Source organism: Micromys minutus (assembly GCF_963924665.1).
Source record: "Micromys minutus genome assembly, chromosome: 19".
Lineage (NCBI taxonomy): Eukaryota > Metazoa > Chordata > Mammalia > Rodentia > Muridae > Micromys > Micromys minutus.
This window is the reverse complement of record NC_137954.1, coordinates 799,195-822,138: the sequence shown is the minus strand read 5'-3', so window position 1 is coordinate 822,138 and position 22,944 is coordinate 799,195. Positions and strand designations below refer to the sequence as shown.

The 22,944-nt window shown below is 34.7% G+C and overlaps 1 protein-coding gene across 1 annotated transcript in view; it reads left to right on the top strand.

The window, feature by feature from the left end:
* COL5A2 (collagen type V alpha 2 chain) overlaps positions 1–22,944 on the top strand; it is a gene marked incomplete at its 5' end in the record, with an annotated part of 75,978 nt that overhangs the window by 7,530 nt on the left and 45,504 nt on the right. Inside the window, 15 exons of the mRNA XM_080932884.1 lie at positions 1,983–2,093; positions 5,613–5,690; positions 8,069–8,113; positions 9,313–9,366; positions 9,720–9,773; positions 10,431–10,484; positions 13,158–13,211; positions 14,124–14,177; positions 14,789–14,833; positions 15,316–15,369; positions 16,518–16,562; positions 18,575–18,628; positions 21,912–22,010; positions 22,366–22,410; positions 22,515–22,613. Of these exons, the coding sequence (XP_080789010.1) occupies positions 1,983–2,093; positions 5,613–5,690; positions 8,069–8,113; positions 9,313–9,366; positions 9,720–9,773; positions 10,431–10,484; positions 13,158–13,211; positions 14,124–14,177; positions 14,789–14,833; positions 15,316–15,369; positions 16,518–16,562; positions 18,575–18,628; positions 21,912–22,010; positions 22,366–22,410; positions 22,515–22,613 (945 nt within the window). The remainder of the gene's footprint in view (positions 1–1,982; positions 2,094–5,612; positions 5,691–8,068; positions 8,114–9,312; positions 9,367–9,719; positions 9,774–10,430; positions 10,485–13,157; positions 13,212–14,123; positions 14,178–14,788; positions 14,834–15,315; positions 15,370–16,517; positions 16,563–18,574; positions 18,629–21,911; positions 22,011–22,365; positions 22,411–22,514; positions 22,614–22,944) is intronic.

Here is a 22,944-nt window from a genome sequence, read left to right as displayed (position 1 = left end):
GCAGTGTGCTGCCTGAGAGTATTCTGGAGAATGGAAAAAAATGAGGATACACAGAACATTTGCTTACCTTAACACAAAATTTATATGATTAAGTTTAACTGAAAATATAAAATTTATTTTAATTTATTCCCAATGAGTTCATTTTTATTTTTATTTTTATCAGTGAAATGTCTACATGTTTTTCATATTCTCATTAAATTGTTTATATTTTTTTGTTTGAGAAAAATTTCATAAACATTTATTAATTAAAATTTCAAAGGGTGTTAGACTAATACACAATGTATATTTAAAGGCAATTCTAAGAGATTACAAAAGAGACCAAATCAGACCCATCTTGGTGTCTGATCCATCTTCACCGATGAATATGTTATCAGTTTAGAGACTTAAACTAACCTGATCTCTTTCTGTTCACATATAAAATAAATATAGTTTTATGTTTATTTTAGAAATGGCTTTGGAGTTAACATTTTATTTCTGTTACCTTTTAGTATAATATCAGTTATTATTTAGTAGTTTAATTAGGGCAGAAGTTTAATTAGTTGAATAAGCTTAAGTACTACTCCATTGCTCTGGTACAGAAGTAAAAGGTGTCCTCACACTGTGATATAGGAGCTTGAGTCAATATCTGGAATTAGTTTGCTTATGTATACAGAAAGAGTTTAGCGAATTTTCAGCGGTTTAGGATCAAGAAGGAGGTTGATTTTTTAAAATATAAGAATGTTTTTCAAGAAATTATGTTTTGAGTTTTCTAGACTAACTTTTCTACCTTAATCCAAAAACATAAATGTTGCTTTTTGGTCAACTACTACAAGACATGGATGCTTAAATATAGCAAAGTATGATTAAGCTGCTTTTTCGTTTTGTCCCTGCCTTTTCACCTGCACTATTGGTCCTGATTTGAATTGCTGACTGTGGTCCAATAAGAGCTACTCTCTTGACTAAGAACTGGAAGCTTACATTTTTTTAACCAGCACCATACCATTTTATTTAATCTCCATGTTTATTTATAAAAGTGAAATTATCTGGTAACTTCTGTGTTCTTCTCTTTCCTATCAGAGTTTATTAAGACTTTTCAGATTAACATGCATGCACACGCACATGCATACATGAAGATACACACTCATGCACACACATCCATGAAGACACACACTCATGCACATGCATACATACAGACACATACACATGTGCACTTATACACACACACACACATACACACACACACAAGCATGCACACACGCACACACATGCCTGATGAGAATGAAGCGGGAAGATGTAGCTTCATACTTCATACTTGAGAATGTGGCTATTTTCCAAGCTGTCCTAAGAATGTGAATTAGGAGCCTAGCAGTAAGGCTTGTTGCTCACTCTTCTGAGAACTAGATTCTACTGAATCACAATGCCTTGAATTCTCATTGGTCTGGTTGATAACTTGGGTGGGAAGGAAAATAAAATGTGCCAGACTTAAAGTATAGAAGAGTGAAATGTGCAAATGTTATCCACAGTATTGGATGAGAACCATACACCAGATATTCTGTAAATCTTGTGCACTTTGGAAGATGAAATAGACCTTCAGATTCTACTGAGGTCCTTTACATTTTCGAATATAATAGGATGGGCTTAGGTTAAGCAGGCTCTTTCATAGTTAACTGTAACAAGTTGTAACAAGACAGACAAGTGAATTTAGAACCTGTTTTAAAATTTATATAAGCATTAAAATCTCACCAAACAAAGCCCATTCTAAATTCTGCTAAGGTGAAATGATTTTTTAATTATTTTAAGATTTCTACTTCTAAGAAATATACTTCAAGTAAAATTTTTACCAAGACTGTCTCCATAGCAGAAGCTCTGGCCAGCATTGAAACTGACAGTGTTTAGACTGTCTGTTGTAATTATCATGATTGCCATCTAAAATTGAGTGCATTTGCTTTCTACTAATGACACATTTTAAGGCTGTTCTAATGACCATGGGTTTTCTTTCCTAGGGTCCTCGTGGTCCTCAGGGAATTGATGGAGAGCCAGGTGTTCCTGGTCAGCCAGGTGCTCCAGGGCCTCCTGGTCACCCTTCTCACCCAGGACCTGATGGCATGAACAGGGTGAGTTGTGTGATCTGGTTAGTTTAACAATAAGTTACATGCAAATCCTTCATTCTTATAGTATTAAACTGTATCAGTTCTGAGGTTGGTGGCTTACTCCAATACCTGAGTAGTAAATGCAGATTTATCAGGGAAACTGATAAATTCATGGTATATTGTTAGGAAAACACAGTCTGAAGGCTTGTATCAACTTATTTGTTTTTACCCCAAACCTTTTTCCCCCCTCTGGTTGACCACTGCACTGTCCACACAATGAGCTAAAGATCATTCATTTTTGTCCTGCTGTTTCCCAGACAGCAAAACACTGACAAATCAAGCCTATATCCTCCTGGGAGAGATATTCTGTCTATGATGATAAAAAGAGCAGAATGTTGAACAGATTCTTGGGGTAAACCTTGTTGTTACCATGACAAATTTTGACAAGAAACAGTTTAAACAAGAAAAGATTTGTTTTAGTTCATAGTGTGAGAAGTTTCCATCCATGGTTGCTGGCCCCATTGTTTCTAGGTCTGTGCTGGGGCAGAGCATTATGGCCCAATGTTGGGAGGTCAAATATTTCCCTTCTCCATGGCTAGGAAGAAGAGAAAGAAAGGGAAGTGTTTGGGAAAAGACATAGGTACCAAGAACATGCTTCTAATGACTAATTTTATTCAACTAGACCTCACTTGTGTTTGTTCATCAATGGGTGCATTTATTGATTAGGAAGTTCTATGGACAATAGTCCACCTGTGAACATTGCAGTTGTGACCAAGAGTTTATTTTTTTATATTTATTTATTTTTGAGATGCCCTCTACCCCTGCCAGTTGCAGATTTTCGTTTATTCTTATGGCCATTTGGCTTTCTCTCCTGTCCTTTTCCATACTTGATTCTGAAACTACCCCATTCTCCTTCCCATCCTCCCTTCCACCCAGTCCCCTCCCTCTATCTACCTCCTATGACTATTCTACTACCCCTTCTAAGTGAGAATCAAGCTTTCTTACTTGGGCCTTCTTTCTTGTTTAGCTTCTTTGGGTGTATGGAGTGGAGTGTGGGTAACCTGTATTTTGTGGCTAATATCTACTCATCAGTGAGTATATACCATGCATGTTCTTTTGGGTCTGGCATACCTCCCTCAGGATGATATTTTCAAGTTCCATCAATTTACCTACAAAATTCATAATGTCTTTGTTTTAAATAGCTGAATAGTATTCCAGTGCATAGATATACCACATTTTCTTTCTCCATTCTCCAGTTGAGGGACATCTAAGTTGTTTCCAGTTTCTGGTTAGTTTCAATAAAGCTGCCATGAACATAGCTGCGCAAGTAAGGGACCACAGTTTTAACATAAGCCTTTTGGATGTGTTGGGAGAGACACAGCAAAACCATAACTGGATTACAAATATTCCTTAATTTTAATCCTACTTTAATTAAATAAAATGCTTTGTTCTGTTTACTCAGTTGAACTCTTGGTGGCTGCATAGGTTACTTAGGAGTATATTACATAGTACAAGTGACCTTATGGGGTCTAAAAATTATTAGTGTTTTACAACTGTTCATGCATTTACTTCTAACTGAAGAATGGTCAGTTTAATTTTTGAACAATACAAATATTTTCCTACTATAATCTGGAAATTAATAAAACTGCTGAAATATAGATGAACAATTTTGGTCAGTTTAAATGCCAGAGTATTTTTTTGATGATTTTTTTGGTACAATTTTTTTGGTACAAATTTTAAGGAAGAGAGATACATGTAGAGATTTTTAAAGGCATTTTGGCAATTCTTTTAGAGGTTTCATAGCACGCATTTAAATCCCACTAGTTACCATAAGCATAAAGTAAATGTAGAACAGAACAGAACATAAAAACAGTCAAGTGTGTATAAATTAAACATAATAACCTTTGAATACCAAAAATTTCCACAAGGCTATATTCTTAGATCTTGGATTCTTAATGATTTAAGGTCCAGGAGTACCACACTCTGAAAGCGTGCTATACACTTATTATTTTCCTGAGAATGACTGAGGCTTTCACAATTTGGCCTTTGTTATTCTTGAGCTTCATATGACCTGTGAGTTGTTTTTGAAGTATTCAGAGCTTTCTGGGGCTAGTATCCAATTATCAGTGAGTGCATATTATGTCTGCTCTTTTGTGACTGAGTTACTTTACTCAGGATGATATTTTCTAGATGCATCCATTTTCCTAGGAATTTCATAAAGTCATTGTTTCTAATAGCTGAGTACTCCATTGTGTAAATATACCACAATTTTGTATCCATTCATATACTGAAGGACAACTGGGTTCTTTTCAGCTTCTGGCTATTATAAATAGGGTTGCTATGAACATTGTGGTATATGTGTCCTCATTGTATGTTAGAGCATTTCTGGTGTGTATGCCCAGAAGTGGGATAACTGGGTCTTCAGGTAGGACTATGTCCAATTTTCTGAGGAACCGCCAGACTGATTTCCAGAGTGGTTGTACCAGCTTACAACCCCACCAACAGTGGAGAAGTGTCCGTCTTTCTCTGCATCTTCACCAGCATCTGCTGTCATCTGAGGTTTTGACCTTAGCCATTCTGGTTGGTGTGAGGTGGAATCTCAGGGTTGTTTTGATTTGCATTTCCCTGATGAATGGGATGTGAGCACTTCCTTGGATGCTTCTCAGCCATTCAATACTCTTCAGTTGAGAATTTTTTGTTTAGCTCTGTACCCCATTTTTTAATATGACTTTTTTGATTCTGTGGCATCTAACTTCTTGAGTTCTTAGTATATATTGGATATTAGACCTTTATCAAGTGTGGGGTTGGTAAAGATCTTTTCCCAATCTGTTGGCTGCCATTTTGTTTTCTTGACAGTGTCCTTAGCCTTACAGAAACTTTGCAATGTCATTAAGTCCCATTTCTTAATCTTTAGTCTTAGAGCTCAAGCCACTGGTGTTCTGTTCAGGAAAATTTCCCCCTATGGATGCAAATCTGAAAGGAAGAAGTAAAAATATCACTATTTGCTGAGTATTTTAAATGTCATAGAAAATAGTTAAAACTGGTTCTAATTCTTGGAGAAAGCAGAAATTGATTGAAATTATGAAATTTTTGTCAATTTAAATTAAATCATTTTTTGGCTACTTTCCATCAATAAATAAAGAATACCATATACTTAAAATGTAATCTGGCATCTTTAGGATAAATATTTAAAATACATTGTTAAGCTTTGTTCTGTTATTAGCATGTTCCGGAGAAGGGAACAAGCCAGATAATATAGCTGGTAACTTGGTTCATGTCATATACTCCATTGCAACAGTTCTTTTTTGAAACAGTATATTTACAAAATGCTGTGGAGGAGAATGGTCTATCAAAACCACACACAATGAAAAACAGCTATTTTTTTCATGTGCTATATACAACTGTTTAGAATGGCTTTTAGGATAATCTAATCTGAGACTGGCAGAGCAAGCACATTTCTCACTATTAAAAGCAGGTCAATGCACATCTTCTTTAGTGAAACATCTTCTTTAGTGAAAACTATGTCAACACTTTATTTTACAGCCCTTTTCAGCTCAGATGGCTGGGTTGGATGAAAAATCTGGACTTGGAAGTCAAGTAGGACTCATGCCTGGCTCTGTGGTAAGCATAAAAGTTACTGATAAAATATTTGTTGAAAGAAGACTAAGTTAGCTAGTTAAAGGCCAAAGAGGTGACTCACCCAGTGCTGCCAAGACTGCTGATTTGAGATCTACCCCCAAAAAATATATGATAAAAGAGTGCAGACACTTCTGACTTCCATATATGCAACATGGCACATACATACACCCCCCCCCACACAAACACACTCACACATGCAGACATACTCACATGCACATGCGCATACCCATACATGTGTACACCTGTGCATGAGTACTTGAATACATGCAGAGAGACATATATGCACATAGGAATATACACAATCACACACAAAGAAAAACACAGAGAGAAACACACCATGACACATACACACTAACCCAGAGAAAGACATATATACTCGCTTTTACATACATACAAGTTAACACATATATACACATACCCAGATACATACAAAACATACAGGTATACATACACACACAAACTTTATAATACAAAAAATTAAAATATTTTAAAACACATTTATCAACACCTTTAATTTATTTAGCAAGTGTGCAGTTTAAAAGCCCAGTGATGTTCCGTTTATACCCATGCTAATCATTTGTGAACATCAGTAAACTCTGTCTACATATTACATTTAGTACTTGAGAAAGTACAAGACATAACTACCACCATCAAACAAAGACTATTATTCCCTTATAGTCTAAAAGTATATTTATTATATTATATTGAGCTGATTGGAAACACTGACTTGGCAGAAATTTTCCATAGATTTCCATTTTAATGAGTTCCTACTGACCTAACATGCATTGGCTGTTTTGTTCCAACAACTCTGCTTCCCTGGCTAGTCCTCTTTTTTCTCTGTCCTCTTGAATTTTCCATCTCCCCAGGTTAATTCTTAAATTGGCTATTTGAAGAATTCTAGACTCTGAGAAAAAGTTAACAGTTTTCAAATCAACTCTCCCATGCCTTTTGATAATTGTTTCATGTTCATAAAATTTCATACAATAAGAAGTAAAGTCACATCTTGTAGATTCTCACTCCTCTTTTCATCCTTAAGGTCAGCTTTAGGATACCTCAAACATGATATTTGCGTTTTCTAAATTACCAGTGGCATTATTAACTGGTTGGTTTGTAGTAATTTTCTGAGATATCAGATTAATATATTTAAAGTTTAAACTACATATATATATATATCTGCATCTTATCAAATTTTTATTTATTTTTAAAGTTTTTACTTAAAATTAATGTTTTATTATCATATTTTAATTGTACATAGAATTTCATTTTTATACATGTACAGAATTTAATAATGTTCATTCTCAAATTTTTCTTGTTTGTCCTTTCCTATTAATCTTCTTCTCTTCCAAAGCAGCCATTATTCTGCCTCCACACTTTAAAGACCCTTTTCCTTCTCAGTACCTAGCATGCACAATGAACTAAAAGTAACTTAGAAGCTTTTATGTGATTGAATTCGATTTTAGTTAAATTCATTTTACCTTACAAGGTTTGACATTAAGTTTTGTTATCCTCATACAGAATTAAATTTCCTGAAGTCTGCATTTCCCTCCTCCTTGTTTCTTGTGCTTCAGGGAATCATTTAATGTGTAGACAAGGAAGACTGTTTATCCTTTTAATATATGTTGTGAGAGAAAGAAATGTTCCAAAGAACTCAGTGCCAAGATAATTTTAAACTGATATTGTAAATAACCTAACAAAGACCATTGGTTTCATAAACTGTTAACTCAGCTTGTTATTTAAGTCAGGCAGCTGTGGAACTGAAGCATCAAACTGGATGTCTGCAAGGGCTATGTGCCTGCCAAGATTTTTCCTTTTTTAGATGGTTTACTTTCTTAGAACCCCCCATTTGCACATGTGCAGGCCCCTGTCCCAAAGACAATGGGTGTGCACAGGCATGGTCATTTCTCCTTATGACACAGAGGATTCACAATGAAATCATCACAACTGTTACCCAGATTTAATCTCTGATTCCATTTTCTTCCCAGAAGAGCAAGGTTGGGCATGTCATTATGGCCCTCTAGCCAGTCGTCACTTTCCAGGTTTTAAAACACATTTAGCATTTTAAAAATGTACATTGAGGTGCTGAAGAGATGGCTTAGATAGTAAGAGCACCCGTTGTCTCGGAAATCCCAGGTTTGATTCTCAGTACCCTCATGATGGCTTACAACTATCTATAAGTCCAGTTCCAGAGGATACAATATTCTTGTATGCCATTCAAGAACACGAGGGAAACATGTGGTGCACAAGCAAACATATGAGCAAAACACTCATATACCCCAAATAAAATAAATCTATAAAGTAAAAATAAATACAATATGACATATATATGTATATTATATAACTTTTTTCCACTTATTTTTAAGGGTCCAGTTGGCCCAAGGGGACCTCAGGGTTTACAAGGACAACAAGTAAGTGTTTTTATATTTAATTTATATACTATAACATAAAGAAGGCTCAGGCTTGATGACTATTTTGGACAGAACATTAAATTTCAGAATTCTCACTTGGAAAGGTATCTACCAATTAATCCTTACTGACATAGAAGCACATGTAGCCTTCTTTGTTTATAGTTTAATTTTTAAACTAATGTGCATGTATATGTGTGCATGTGCATATATGTGTGTGTAGACCAAAGACTGAGTGTACTTCTTTGTTCTTTTCTTGATTTCTTGAGGCAGGGTCTCTTGCTGAACTTGATCACTCATCAGTTTGGTCAATCAGCAGGCTGGTTTGCTCCAGAGATGCACTGTTCCCATTTCTGTTTACCAAACACTGGGATTAGGGTGGCCACCATATCTGCTCAGCTTTAACATGGGTTGTGGAGGCCAACAGTCTGATCTCTATACTTACATAGTAAATGCTTAATCCATTGACATGTCCCCTAGTCATCACAATTTTTTACTGGTCCCACATTTTCATCATGAGACTGACTCCTAACACTAAGAATTATGTGTCCTTGGTTCTAAAATAACAGAACATTATTTTATGTCTTATAAAATTTTCAAAATTGATTCCCAAGTCTCTGGCTTTACAATCAAATAATACAAGGACACTTGCAATTAATATTATTGTAAATTAAAACCAAGGTAGTTATTTTGTAGAATCTTGCTTGAAGAATATTCTAATACTATATAGTTCTTTCCTACATCTACCAAATACTAGTAAAACTATTATTTAGAACTATTTTACTGTTTGTAGTGATTTAATGAGTATTAACTAATAATACTTCAAAAGAAAAATCTTTACCTCAATCAAGGTAATCACAGTGTCATGATCATCTATATGGATTTTACTTCATTACATTTCTGAATAGGAAGGTAGTTGCTAATGGTGAGGAAGGTGATGATGATGGTAAATACTGTTGTCTGAGCACCCATTGTGCTAGCACTAGTCTATTTTAACACATATTTATCTGAACAGACTGGTGAACTAAGTCTTGGTCTAATTTTTCAATAAGGAAATTGCATTATATTTATTGTCAGTAATTTATTGAAATTATATTATCTGGGATGTGGCAGAGACCAATATCAACACTGTAGTTGTCAACAATACAGAAATTGATATGCTGCTTTTTTTGGGTTTATTTATTATTTGTTCTCAATTTTAGGGTGGTGTGGGACCTGCAGGACCTCCTGGTGAGCCTGGCGAGCCTGGACCAATGGTAAATGTGGAAGAAGCATGTCAGCCTATTGCACATGGGTCTAATCTTAGGATGTGTTGTGAGATATTTGTTCTCCTAGGCACAAGAAATGATAATTGTGGAAGACCTGCACTGTGGATTATACTTAAATTCTATGAATTTTAACTCAGAGTATGAATGTTGTAGAAAATATTGATACTATATTTGAGCAATTCAATGGTTCTGTTTTTTTGCACAAGATTTGAGACATATGGATAAAATTCAAAACATTAGTAATGCAACTTGATAATTTTTCATTGTCTTAATAGTATTTAAATAGTGTTGGAAGGAAAAGATGGATATTCTTTTTAGGGTTTTTTTCCTACTTTTCTTAGGGTCCAATTGGTACCCGTGGACCAGAGGGCCCACCTGGGAAGCCTGGAGAAGATGTAAGTTTCTATAGCACATTGCTTTGGAATCTAAAAGCAACTCACAAGGAGCTACAAGGGTCAGGAGAGTATTATGCTCTGATTATTATTTAATTTTCTTATTCATTCTGATCCTATTAAATCTACTCTAAAATGGAGAGTGCAGGTTAAGTTTTTCTAAAATCAGATAGGACTCTTATTATGAAAGAGCTAATATTTAATACTATCTCTATTGGGTTATCCAAGATTTTTTATTAATATTTATCTTTGAAAACAAATGAAAACCCAACTTTTTGTCTTTTAGAAGGCTGAAAAGATAACTTACTCTGAACATTTAACACATATTTATTTTTATTTTACTTTTTACTGTGCTAAAATTAAACTTGGGTATTGTGTATGATAGACAGGGTCTCTATCTTGAGCTATACCCCAGCCCTTTGCATGTTAATTTTGATGCTCTGAAATTGGCAGATCAAAATAGATTACATTGCACCTCTCTGTTCTCATTGATATCTTAAAAGGTAGAATTAGATGTTACCAGAGATAAAATCTGGGTTCTGTTTCTATAGTTTGCAACATTACAGAAAAACTTGCTACTTTTCATCTGTAATTTGTCATTCAATCTCAGAGAATAATATTTAATCTCTTAATACCTCTCACCCCCTCTTTTCCATTAAGGGTGAACCTGGAAGAAATGGAAATACAGGTGAAGTGGGGTTCTCAGGATCACCAGTAAGTAATGGTTATTAGTAAAATGCCACAAAGTTTAAAGAAAGTGAAACTTCCAGCTCATTGTACACACATGCAGTAGACACTGGGTTAATGCAGAAACTCAAGTGCTATCCCCTTATGTCAAAATGAAAACTGTGGAGAGACATTTTGCCAGCATTATAATGAATTCCAATTCTCAGAATTGCATTGGCCCCAGATGAAAACTTAGAGCCAAAACAATTGTATCATGACTATAATGCACATGAATACTCCCAAAACTAAAATTTCCACATTTATGAAGTATTTTAAGAAGTCATCAATGTGACTTATTTACAATGTAAACACCTGAGTGTGTTGACCTCTAAATATTTTTATTGTATAACAGCTCATTTGTCTGAAATAATAATTTGGATTGTTGCCTTGTGTGTGTTTTTAATCAACTGTTAGCAGGATGCTTCTTTGGCTGCTCCCTAAGTTCTTATGTGTCCTGAAATCCTTTATTAGTATCTTGGGCCCTAAAGTTTCAGGAAGAGATCCACTTATTGCCAGGATATCTAACACAGTTTTTTATTCTTCCTCAGTTCACCCAAGAAACACATATGTGTGAACTGACTCCACCAGAATTCAAGATCTAGAACCTTGAACATTTCTCAAACCTGCCACTTTGATTCTCCTGTTGCTTTGTTTAGTTTCTTTTAGGGTATTCTAGAATAGAATAGAGAAAATAAGGGACAGAGGAAACAAAAATCATTTTCTATCTTGCCAGTGTATAATTTCTTCTACCCAACAGCCCCAAGCTTAATTCAGGCCTTCTTCACTTTAGTTCCTATAGTTTCGTGATGTTTCTATACTTATTACAACCACCCAGTACTGCATGACATCTGTTTAGTTTCTAGAAATTGATGAGGTTTATTGCTGGAATTTTGTTTTAAACATAGGAATGTTGATCTTTAACTGGGATTTATAGGGCTCTAAGGATTATTTAGTTTCAATTATGAAGCCAACGCTTCATCTTTCTGCCTTTGCTCCTCTATCAGAATTGGTATAAATGCAGACAAAAGCATGAGGTTTAGCCACTAGGACAGATGTCCTTTTCACCCAATTCATGCTGCAAATTCCTATGACCTTCTGTACTCCTGCATGGACTCAGAGTGTGTATGTCCACTGGGAAGAAAGTACTCTGCCAGCACAGCACAGATGCACTCTGCAAGCTCATTGCAACATCATGTATTTGTGCAGTGATGACAGCTCTGGGTCAGCAGAATGAGTCTTTATGAGTGTTAGTACATCTAGTTCATTTCCTTCTTATACTAGAGTATGTAATCACACTGGAATGCCCCTGGACCATAAAAGCTGAAGTTAACTATTTACTTGAAATGAAGAGTTCAATTATTCTTACATAGACTTGGATAAGTGTGTACTGAGTTGCTTGCTCAGGGTGAAGGGCGATATAACTCAGCAAAAGGAAGGGTACTAGTAAGAAAACAAAGCACAAAAGCAAACAAAAAACTCTAAGGTATTTCTTGATGTGAAAGATTTTCTAAGGAAGGTTGTGCCAACAGAATAATTAGTGGTATCTCATCTCTTCTGAGAGACAATTAATATACCCTTAATTGTGCTACTTTAAAACCACTAAAGAAATATTTGGCCTGCAAGAAGTCACAAAAATATTGCTCTGATCATGTTATGTGAGTATTTTTTTATTGTGTTGCTTATTCATTCATTTGGTAAATAGTGAATAAAGACTGATGTGTGTAGTGGAAGAGCTGTGCCATACGTGGATCAAGAGAAGTTCCTCTGAAGAGATGGTGGAACTGAGGCATTAAATCTCTCCTTCAGTCAGTCATCAAGCTACTGATTATTTATAGCATAAGGCTATATGTTAGGGATCTTATTGGTGATTAAAAGTCAAAGCTAAAATTTGACAGTGGTTTGATAGCAGCAATGTGTACTGTCTGGGTATAGACCCTTCCAGTGGTGGTAGTAATAGAAATTCAATGCAAAACTAAATTTATTTAGGCAGAGAGAAGTGTGTGTGTGTGTGTGTGTGTGTGTGTGTGTGTGTGTGTGTGTGTGTGTGTGTGTGTGTTTGAGTCTGGGGTCTTATCATTAAAGAAGAGCATATGAAAAAACTTCAAATACTGTTTCTCAGTAGTTATACAATAAGGTTTCATTTTATTTCTATTTTTTGTTTTAATGTGCTTGAGTAGAAGAGACAGAATTAGCAGAAACATAGAAATGATTGAGTCAGAACACAAAGCCACCCTCACATTCCCTGGCTCTTCTGTTGGATATTTTAGCTCCTCATTTACATTTAAGCAGTCATCACTTTCACAAAGCTTGTCTTGAACAGTTAGTATTTAATAATCAGGATTATATTATACTACTCAACCCACTGCCAATGTTCAGACAAAAATAAAAGTAATCAAAATCCTTGGCTTGCTACATACAAGAACCTCTTCTACCACAGATGAAGGTCAATGAAAAGGAGAACCCTCCACCCTCACATCTTTGTGCCATGCTTCCACTTTCAACACTGTGTTTGTATTTCTAGTTTTGATCACCTCAGTAACATTTTTATAGGCAAAATCCTGTTCTTTCTTTTATTATGTTGGTGTATATGATGTATCAATTGTCTTGGGAGGGCATAATGTTATTTTTTAAAATTTAACCATGATGTGTCTTTTCTCTCAGGGCGCTCGAGGCTTTCCTGGTGCTCCTGGTCTCCCTGGACTGAAAGGTCACAGAGTAAGTTGTCTTGTTTTCTGTTTTTACTGAGTGGGGTATGAGCATAATTCAGTCAAAACCTTTGCTATTCCCAGTGCCAGTTTTCCATCACTCCTTGCCACTGCAATGTTCTTCTGCATTACTAAAATCATAATGCCACCCCGAGTTTCCTTTAAATTTCATGTGGTTCTATAAAGCTATACTGTGTTACATGGAATGAGATCATGGTAAGTGAGACTTACAATGCCAGGTCACAATATTCTTGGTTAAAGAGACAATCATTGCACATTGCAATGAGTGACTTAATTTAAATGGAGTACACTAGGTCAAAAGGCCCAACAAAGAAGTTTTCTAAACGTAAGATAATGAATTGGTAACTATTAAATATACTGCTCATAAAAATAATATATCATCAGTCATCTGCTATATATGTCTCTGTATTGAATACAGGTATTATATATTTATCTTCTATCAAATTATGTATCTAAAACCAAAGTCAATCAGTTATAATAAACGAGGTAGTCACTTTCTGAGTAGTTGAAATTCTGAGAAGAATGTGTATTTCTGTACTAGTTATCAAGTAACATTTTTGATGTCTTTTGGGAATTTGTTCCGAGACAATCCCTACCAAAACATGCATTAAAAGCAAAATGAAACAAAACCTCATACAAATCCTATAATCTGTCTAGGTATAGTATAACTTTTTTGTAATATAGATTAAGTTTGTAGGAATTCATCATATTTTTAATGATTAATGCTTTAAGCTGATAATATTATTTGTGAAATTTTAGAAATATAGTGAGCAATGATTTCACTTGTGATATTTGTTTCCATGAGGTATTTTATATAAATGTGCTTTTGGTTCTTTTATCTTTTATGGTTTTTAAATTAACATAAGCTAAAATATTTATGAATTTATATTGTTCTTCTCAGGGACACAAAGGTCTTGAAGGCCCCAAAGGTGAAGTTGGAGCACCTGGTGCTAAGGTTTGTTCAACACTAAACTAAACTTATAGTAGCAATTCAGTTGCTGTGTGCACCTTTTAAATAAGAAATAACATGGAGAGGAGAGGGACTTAAATAAATGAACATCCATGTAAATAATAAGTTTCCTGGTTTCCTTACTCTATTTCAAGACCTTCTAGCCCTTCTTTCTTCTCCCAAATGATTTGTTCATATAGGTAGAAAAAATAGCACAGATGTATCAAGGAACTCTTAATCGGAGAACATAGTGATAAGATGTATGCATACAAAATGTTTTAAGATTTCATTTGCCATTTTTCTAAGAGAATAATTTAGATACTTTTAACACCAGAAAATTTTGTTTGTGATAAGTTAGACATGTAAGTGCCCACTGATTAGAGATGACAAATAATATCAATCTTTTTTAAATCCCCAGTTTAGATTTTATTTATTTCTTTGATAGTTAAATTTTCATTTAATTCTTAAGGAAAGATAGTAAAACCAATTCCTTTGAAAACATAATTTTTAAATGTCCTTTTTAAAATTGTGCCTTTAAAATCATGCATGTATTGACTAGCATTTGGTAATGATATTTAGATTTCTCACCCTGTGATGTATTTCCACCTATGCTTTAGGGTGAAGCTGGCCCCACTGGTCCAATGGGTGCTATGGGACCTCTGGTAAGCATTACCTTCTTTATTTCTTTATTTTTCAGATTACAATAAGAATGTTTAAATAAAAATACACATGTTAGCTAGTAAATCACTCTGAAAAGTAGCTGAGAGATATGCAACTAAAGCAAGTTGGATGTTTCAGGTGAAAGTTTGCCCTTCCAAAATATCACTGGTATTCTTGGTTCCTGGATGTTCTTACTTTAAATGCAGCAATCAAAAATGATTCTTATCTATGTAGCTTTTAAAGTCCAGGTTATGTGAAATCTACTTGTATCAGTGTTTGAATCTCCTTAGATAAGCAGATGTTCACATCTAAATTCACTTCTTTCAATATTGCTTCTTACGTTAATCATATTATTTCATAGGCCTCTTGTATTTATATCATGTCTAAATTAGATGAATTTTGTAAAATTAGGCACTGAACTAAAACCAGCCTATAACTTATGTAGATGATTCAGGAGACTTTTTTCCTCCTATCTTACTTATAGGGACCAAGAGGAATGCCAGGAGAAAGGGGAAGACTTGGGCCACAGGGTGCTCCTGTAAGTATACTTGATAATGTATTTATTAAGAACTATGTTTAACTTTCTTTTCAGTTATGTTTTACTGGATATGCTTTCTAAATGAGAGCAAAGTAAGGCATATAACTTTACAGTGAGAATATTTTTATTTTAAAATAAACTTCAATGCCAGCATGCTATGACATTCTTAAGGTTGAGAAGAGAATTCATAGAACATACTTTTTTCAGGTTCAGCCACCATTATCCTTTTGGTCTGTTCTGCACTAAGCCTTCCCAAATACCTGAGATAGATAGTGTATGCTTATCCCCTTCCTTTACTCAATATGCTGTCTCAGCTTACTGTTGGAGATAACCACAGCAAGCCAAAGATGATCTCTTCTCCATATGATGCCAAGTGGCCACTGAGGAATCCTGATTCAATTGGCTAATTCAGAGTCTGCTCTCTCGTAGCCCATTTGACACCAGTGGACTTTGGGCCTTAGGTCAGTTTTCTTAGACAACAGCTTTAACTGTGATATGTATATTTGAAATTGAAGTGGGGTGCAGTTAGAAAGTATACCAATGGAAAAACAAATAAAGGAAGCAGACTTTGAAAGACAAAGCCGATGGTGTTCCAATTATAACAGACCTTTGTAAACACCCAGGGAATTATCAGCCTCTGTAAATGTGACCAAGGAAAGAGCAGAAGAGGGAAAAACTGATACATTTTCAGGGAAAACATCAATTGCAGCCTTCAGCAGGTGTTATTCCATTGACTCAATTGATTCTGGGCACACCCCACAGAATCAATCTGAGCTTAAATCTTTTTTGCATTATTTCATTTTGCAAAAACTCTTGTCCTCAAAGTTAATCTGATCAGAAAAAGGCTAAGATGGTCAACCTGTCATTGGTGTATACCAATGTCACAGGGTGATACAGTTAGGTGAAGAGAATAGGTTGCTCTTTACTGATACAAAGATAAATATATTTTTGATACTTTATCTGATTTGTAGAAACTTTTACTTTCCTTGTTATTAGTTCAGTGTCTTTTGTTACTAGTCAGCCTCAATATTTTTTTTCAATTTTTTTTCCACTGGTAATTGTTTGGAAAACAAATGCATTATGAAAAAAAACCTTGGAAGATGCAATTTTCTGTGCCTTTTTAAATTCTCCATTTTTCTGTAAATTAGGGACAACGAGGTGCTCATGGTATGCCTGGAAAACCTGGACCAATGGTGAGTTCTGGTATTTCATAATTAATTAATTAATCTATTATTTATGTGTATATTTTATTACTCATTTATTTATTCATCCATTATTTTACTTATTTTGTGTAGGCATTTACAGAACACCTTCTGTGTTAAATTTGTACTTGGATTTAAGTCATGATAAACACATTTCTTATTTTTGAAAACGGGATATATTGATTAATATAAATGTGTAATAATACTATTAATGATTTCATGTGGAGTGAAGTTTAAATATTAGAACATAGAAGAGGATGTGTTTAAACCTACAATAGGTGAAGGATGTAAATAAAATAATTAAAAATAAATATCGATAAAACCTTTGAGTCATTGATATCTAAAAGGGCCTGGGTGTAATTTCACCTATAGAATGAGTAAGTGAAACAAATATGAGGAAATTCTAAGGGTAAAATTGAATCATCAGGCAGGTATTAGGTCACACAATTATATCTACTATGTTAAGGAGTGCTTAATCTCTTTCCTATTGAGAAACCATTCTGTAGCATTAAGCACAGGTATGCATGATCAGAAAGCATCAGTTGTTGATATTGTAGATGGAAAAAAGTAGTCAAGACAGAGTGTAAATACCATTAGCTTAATTCCAGAAAGAAGCTGTAAAACTGTAAACTAAATCTATTATATTGGTAGTGAAGTCCCACATATTAGTGAGCTAAGAAAGGCCAAATACTCATTGTTTTTCTGGTTTAAGGTGTTTGCTACAGGATGTTTAATTAAAATTAATGTATATCTGGGTTCTGTTTGCAACCATTTTATAAAGAAATTATAAATCTATATTCATCAAGATAAAGGCATAGTTCTCTAATTTCATGAACTTACGACATGTCATTCACTTTTTGACTTATTTGTGGTTCTAACATATTGTCTGTCTTCCATCCCCCCTTTTCCATAGATATCTTAAGATATCTTTGAGTATCTGAGTAATTAATGAGGAAAATGGGATTTTTAGTGGATATAAATCTATTTATTGTGTCAAGGACTTTTAAATTATACCTACATAATTATACCTCTATAAGCAAAACAAAACCAATTCTTTCTAATAGATGAGTGATATAGCTTTTTTGATCTGTAAAGCAATTGATTCATTTATGGTTCTAAAAATTGCATAATTTTTACTGGTTCAATAGTTCTATAGTAGTACTACCTTGGTTTTCAGAAAAGTGTTATGTTTCATTTATAGTTAAGATTGCTGTTCATAAATTATACCTAATATCATAGATTTGTGATTAAACAGCCCATGGAGATATTTTTTCGGAAAGAATAAAAGTTAATTCAAGCAGTTGCACAAGATAAATTGTGCTAATATTACAAAACCTCATTAAAGTGAGGTAGAAAGAGGGAGATTTTTGATAACATGGGCCAATTTTAAAGTTTGAAATATTTTTCTATATTCCCAAAGACAAATAGAAATATATTAATCAAACTTTTTGATACCAAATATTTTTCTTCCCCAAGTTTCTCATAAAAATGAAATGAAATTTAGGACAAAATGGGTATACTTAAAAGGATTATATTAATCACAACTTATGGAATCAAAACATATTATTTAAAGAACTGAGGTAATTTAGCATGATATCCCTAAAGTCATAGCGTTTAAACTGGTTTATACAGATCACAGAAGCTGTTTGTGTTTTCCCACGCATTGAAAGTCATGAATAACACACGCCAGTTACTTATCCAGATGGTTGTGAACTGCCATGTAGGTACTGAGCAATAAACTTGATCTTCTGCAAAAGCAGCAAGTGACTTTTTCCCTTGTAGCACCATCTCTTCAGCTTTGGTAACTCAGCTCATATGATTGATATGATTTGAGAACTACTTTAGGATGGTATTGGATGGTGTTGGGAATATAATCACATTGTTCTTTATTATGTACAGATTGTTTATATTTGTCAAGATGCAGATTTTCCTCACAGAGTAGAAATATGGCATAATAGTATATTGATTAATACATGATTACTTTATGTTTTTCCCACACTTAGGGTCCCCTTGGGATACCTGGCTCTTCTGGTTTTCCAGGAAATCCTGGGATGAAGGTAAGTTAGTGACAGTACTTGATAAGTGAAGGTCATTTCATTAACTGAAAAATATGGGAGCTATTTTTTTTAACAAGAAAAGAGCCTAGAGTAGTAGGTCCTTAAGCAAGGAAAATAAAATGGGAAAAAATAAAGGCTGTTGTATGATGTGCCATTAGAGTAAAGTTACTTAAAGCCGTGTAATTGGACTCCAAAGACAGACTTTTGAAATGGCTGTAAGGAAGACTATCTTTGAACGGAGTGAACACTCTGTTCTTGGACAGAATATGGAAAGTAATCAATAGCAGACTGTTTTAAACAATGGGAAGTTAAATTAGGTCTCCTCAAAAAGGGTTGTTCTGTCAGAACATACTGGTCCTTTTTCTGCCCCTCCCTGTCCAAGCCCTTAAAGATGTAACTGGAGAGGACACTTGGATTTCCATGTGGGAATGGAATAAAATATTCAGTGGGAATTGTATTCTATCATAATTTGTTCTTTCAAGTTCTTTGGGAGAGAGTCAAAGATTATACTAGCTAAATCACAAATAAATTCAAAGTACCATTTCTAAGTTGTGAGCCACTGGGTTTGATTTTGATTTCTCCTTACTCCATCTGCAGTAACTTTCTTCATCTTAAAAAAAGAGATTTCCTTACAAGGTTCAGCTTGCCAATATGACTGCATCCATGGCCCACCAGGAACTTCTCTGTGTCTTAAGCCAGAAAGAATTCCTTCTTAAGATTAGTTCTGATTATCTTTATTGATCCTTACTTAATACAAATGAGGGAGAAATTCAGCTAACATACTATATGTTCATGCTTCTTTTTAGTAACTGTACTCAAACTGAATTTGAGTTTAGAAATAGAAGGAAACTGCCATTTCAAGTATTCTTTGAAATGTGAGAATCATTAAGTCAAACTCTCCAGGTTGAAAGCTTTAAATTGAGGTCTTAAATCATTTCAGCAACTAGGTTTTTCTTTCAGTGAGAACCTCTTTGTTTCTTTAGGACTCTGATCCCTTTGAAACCCATATTCTTGTTCTTTCTTCTCCTCTGCCTCTTCCTTCTCCCCCTTTTTTCTTCTCCTTGGTCTTTCCATCCTCCTTCCTTTTCTGTTCCTATTTCTCTTACGTAACATTTGCTGTTCTTCTTATTCCTTCTCCTTCTCCCCTTTTTTTCTGATACAGGGGTTCAAACCTGTGGCCACCCACATTTATGCAGGTATTGACTATTGTGTTACACCTCAGTAATGAAGTTCAAATTTTATTTATTAGATACATGTAGATACATAATGTTGACACAACCTCTCTCCATGCTCTAATCAAAATATATAACATTCTTTAACATTTCTATTGAGTCTTTTCATGCTCAGACTGAGTGCTGGCTAGGAAATGAAGGAAAAATTACTCACTGAGCTCTGGTCTATGAACTAGCTGAAGGAAGTTTGACTTCATTCTGCCTATTATTGGACATTAGTTCAACTTTAGCTATTTTCACTACTAATTATTTGTGATACTGCCTGGTACCTCTGTGTATTTGGCTACTGCAACCTCTTCTTCCTTCTTCTACTCTTCCTCCTTCTACTTCTCTTTCTCCTCCTACTCTTCCTCTTCCTCCTCTTTGTCCTCCTCCTACTTTTTTTGTAGATAACATGGGCTACTCAGCTTTGGTTCCTGTGTTGCTTAACTAATATAGTGGACATTTTGGGTATTTTATCACAGACTTAAGTGATCCATATATGAAAATTAGTGAATGCCTAGGTATTAATCTAGTAAAACTCCACAAAACCAAGATAAGCTTGTTGATAACCTGTTATATATGGGATCTTCATGGTTTGACTTGATGTTAAAAATGATGTTTCTTGATTATTGAACAGGTAAACATATAAATTAGATTTTACTTAGGCTAATTTTTTTCCATCCAGATTTTATCCCTCTCTTGGTCCACCCTCTGGGTGTTCCCGGTCCCATACCTCTACTTCCCAACCCTATCTTCATGAGGATGTCCCCACCCCCCCTACGAACCACTCCACTAGACCTCTAAACTCCCTGGGGCTTCCAGTCTCTTGAGGTTTAGGTGCATCGGGCTGAATCCAGACTGGCAGTCCTTTGCTGTATATGTTTTGGAAACCTCATATTAGCTAGTGTATGCTGCCTGGTTGAGATCTCAAAGATCTAGGTTAATTGAGATTGCTGGTCCTCCTATAGAGTTATTGCATCCTTCTTAATAAAATTTAAGGTAGTAAGCTAAGTATGTCTCAGAATTTACTTCCTTGTCTTTACATCCTCACTCTCTCATCATAAAATCCCTGGGTCCTTGCTTGTAGAAGTTTCTCTAAGATTGTACTATAGTTTCTGGCTATGTATGGATCAACTTTCATATCCAGTCATTTGAATTTCAGTAAAAAAACCTGAAAGATGAGAGAAATTTAATATGTTTTGTGACTATAAACTAGCTTCCTAAGGCTTGAAATTTGAGTTTTCTTAGTTCTTCTGAGATTAGATACATATTATACAGGATGAAATACAGGAGCTAAACTTGAATTCCAGGAAAAAATAAAGAACAGGAAATGCTCTTGGCATTGTGTCTCAAAAACTGCATAGAAAAAACTCATACTAAGTTTGTTTATATAAATTAATGTTAAGTGAATATGGCACATTTAGCTTTGCTGTCTGGATTAGCATCTTGGTCTGAAGGTTGCTATGGGCTTCCACTCCATTATTATTGCTGTCATTTTAACATCCTTTAGTTTCTAGAAGAGAAAGTACTGATTATTTGTTAAGACCTTCACTGTTTACTCTTATGTCCCCAGAAGTCATCACGTTTATTAGCCACATCGAAACCATGTGTTTTCCACCTTATTGAAAAAAATTTCTTTGAAACTCAATAAGTGAACTTTTAAGAAGTCAAAATGTATCCTGTACTCTGAAATATGATTATATATATTATATTTTATTAAATACATTATATAATAATATTGTATATATATTATATAAAAAGGAAAATTTTCTTGTCTCTAAATAATAGTATAAAATTTCATGTGTAATTTTATAATGAGTTTAACCCAGTTAAAGACTTATTGGATCTCTAACAAATTTTAGTTATAAAATAGGGTTGAATGAGGGTATGTTTGGAAATCTTCTGTTGCTTTCTGTGTTTCAGTTAAGCTTTCATTGTGCAGTTTCTGGTTAGAATTCAAATGTCCAGGTTTACCCTGATAAGAAACAAACCCTTAGTAGGTTCAGTTACTTAGATTGAAAATGACAAGGTCCAAATATACAATCACCTTTTATTTTTCATCCATTTAGGGAGAAGCAGGTCCTACTGGGGCCCGAGGTCCTGAAGGTCCTCAGGGGCAGAGAGGTGAAACTGGGCCACCTGGTCCAGCTGGCTCTCATGGTCTTCCCGTAAGTGCCTAACATATCTAAGAGATGGCAGAGAAAGGTGCTTATTTATTACAGAATCAGAAAATGTAGTTTATTTAATATAATTCTCAGTTATTAACACTCAGGGATAAGCATTAAGGAAAAGAATACTTTATATGTCAATACAGCCTGCTTTTACTATCTTATGGAAAGGTTACTCATAAAAAGTACTGTTATAATTATATAATCATATATAAATCATATATATATATATATATAAATATATAAAAATAATTTTTTTTGCGATTTTCCTCCCTATTCTTAGGTGACCTGAATACTATAGTAGATATGATATATTTAGCTTAATATTTCAAACTATGTTTCATGTACTTTTTAGGGTGCAGTGGGGACTGATGGTACACCTGGCGCCAAAGGCCCAACGGTAAGTACCAATACTTATGTCAGGTGATTTTCAAAGGAATGTTGTCCTTGGCTTTAGATTGCTAGAGAGTTATATGCCCATTATGTCACCCTTGCTATTGGTAGGGCTCTGCTGGAACCTCTGGCCCTCCTGGTTTGGCAGGGCCCCCTGGGTCTCCTGGCCCTCAGGGCAGCACTGGACCTCAAGGAATCCGAGGACAACTGGTAATGTCTGTTAAATTATGGTTTAAATGTTCTCAGAGTTTAGTGTAATTACATCATTTTACTACTTCTCCTTCCCTTTCCTTACTCCAAATCCTCCTGTATACTCCTTCTTGGTCTCGTAAATATTTATGACCTCCCTTTCCATTAATATTGTTATATAAATATATGTGTATATGCATGCTGGGCATGGAGGACAATGCTTGTAATCCCAGGTCTTGGAAAGTAGAGACAGGCACACAAGTGCCCATTCACTCCCACACAAGTTCCTTTACTCCATAGGAACATGCACACATGCACAAAATTTATTGCATTTTATTTTAGTACTACTTAA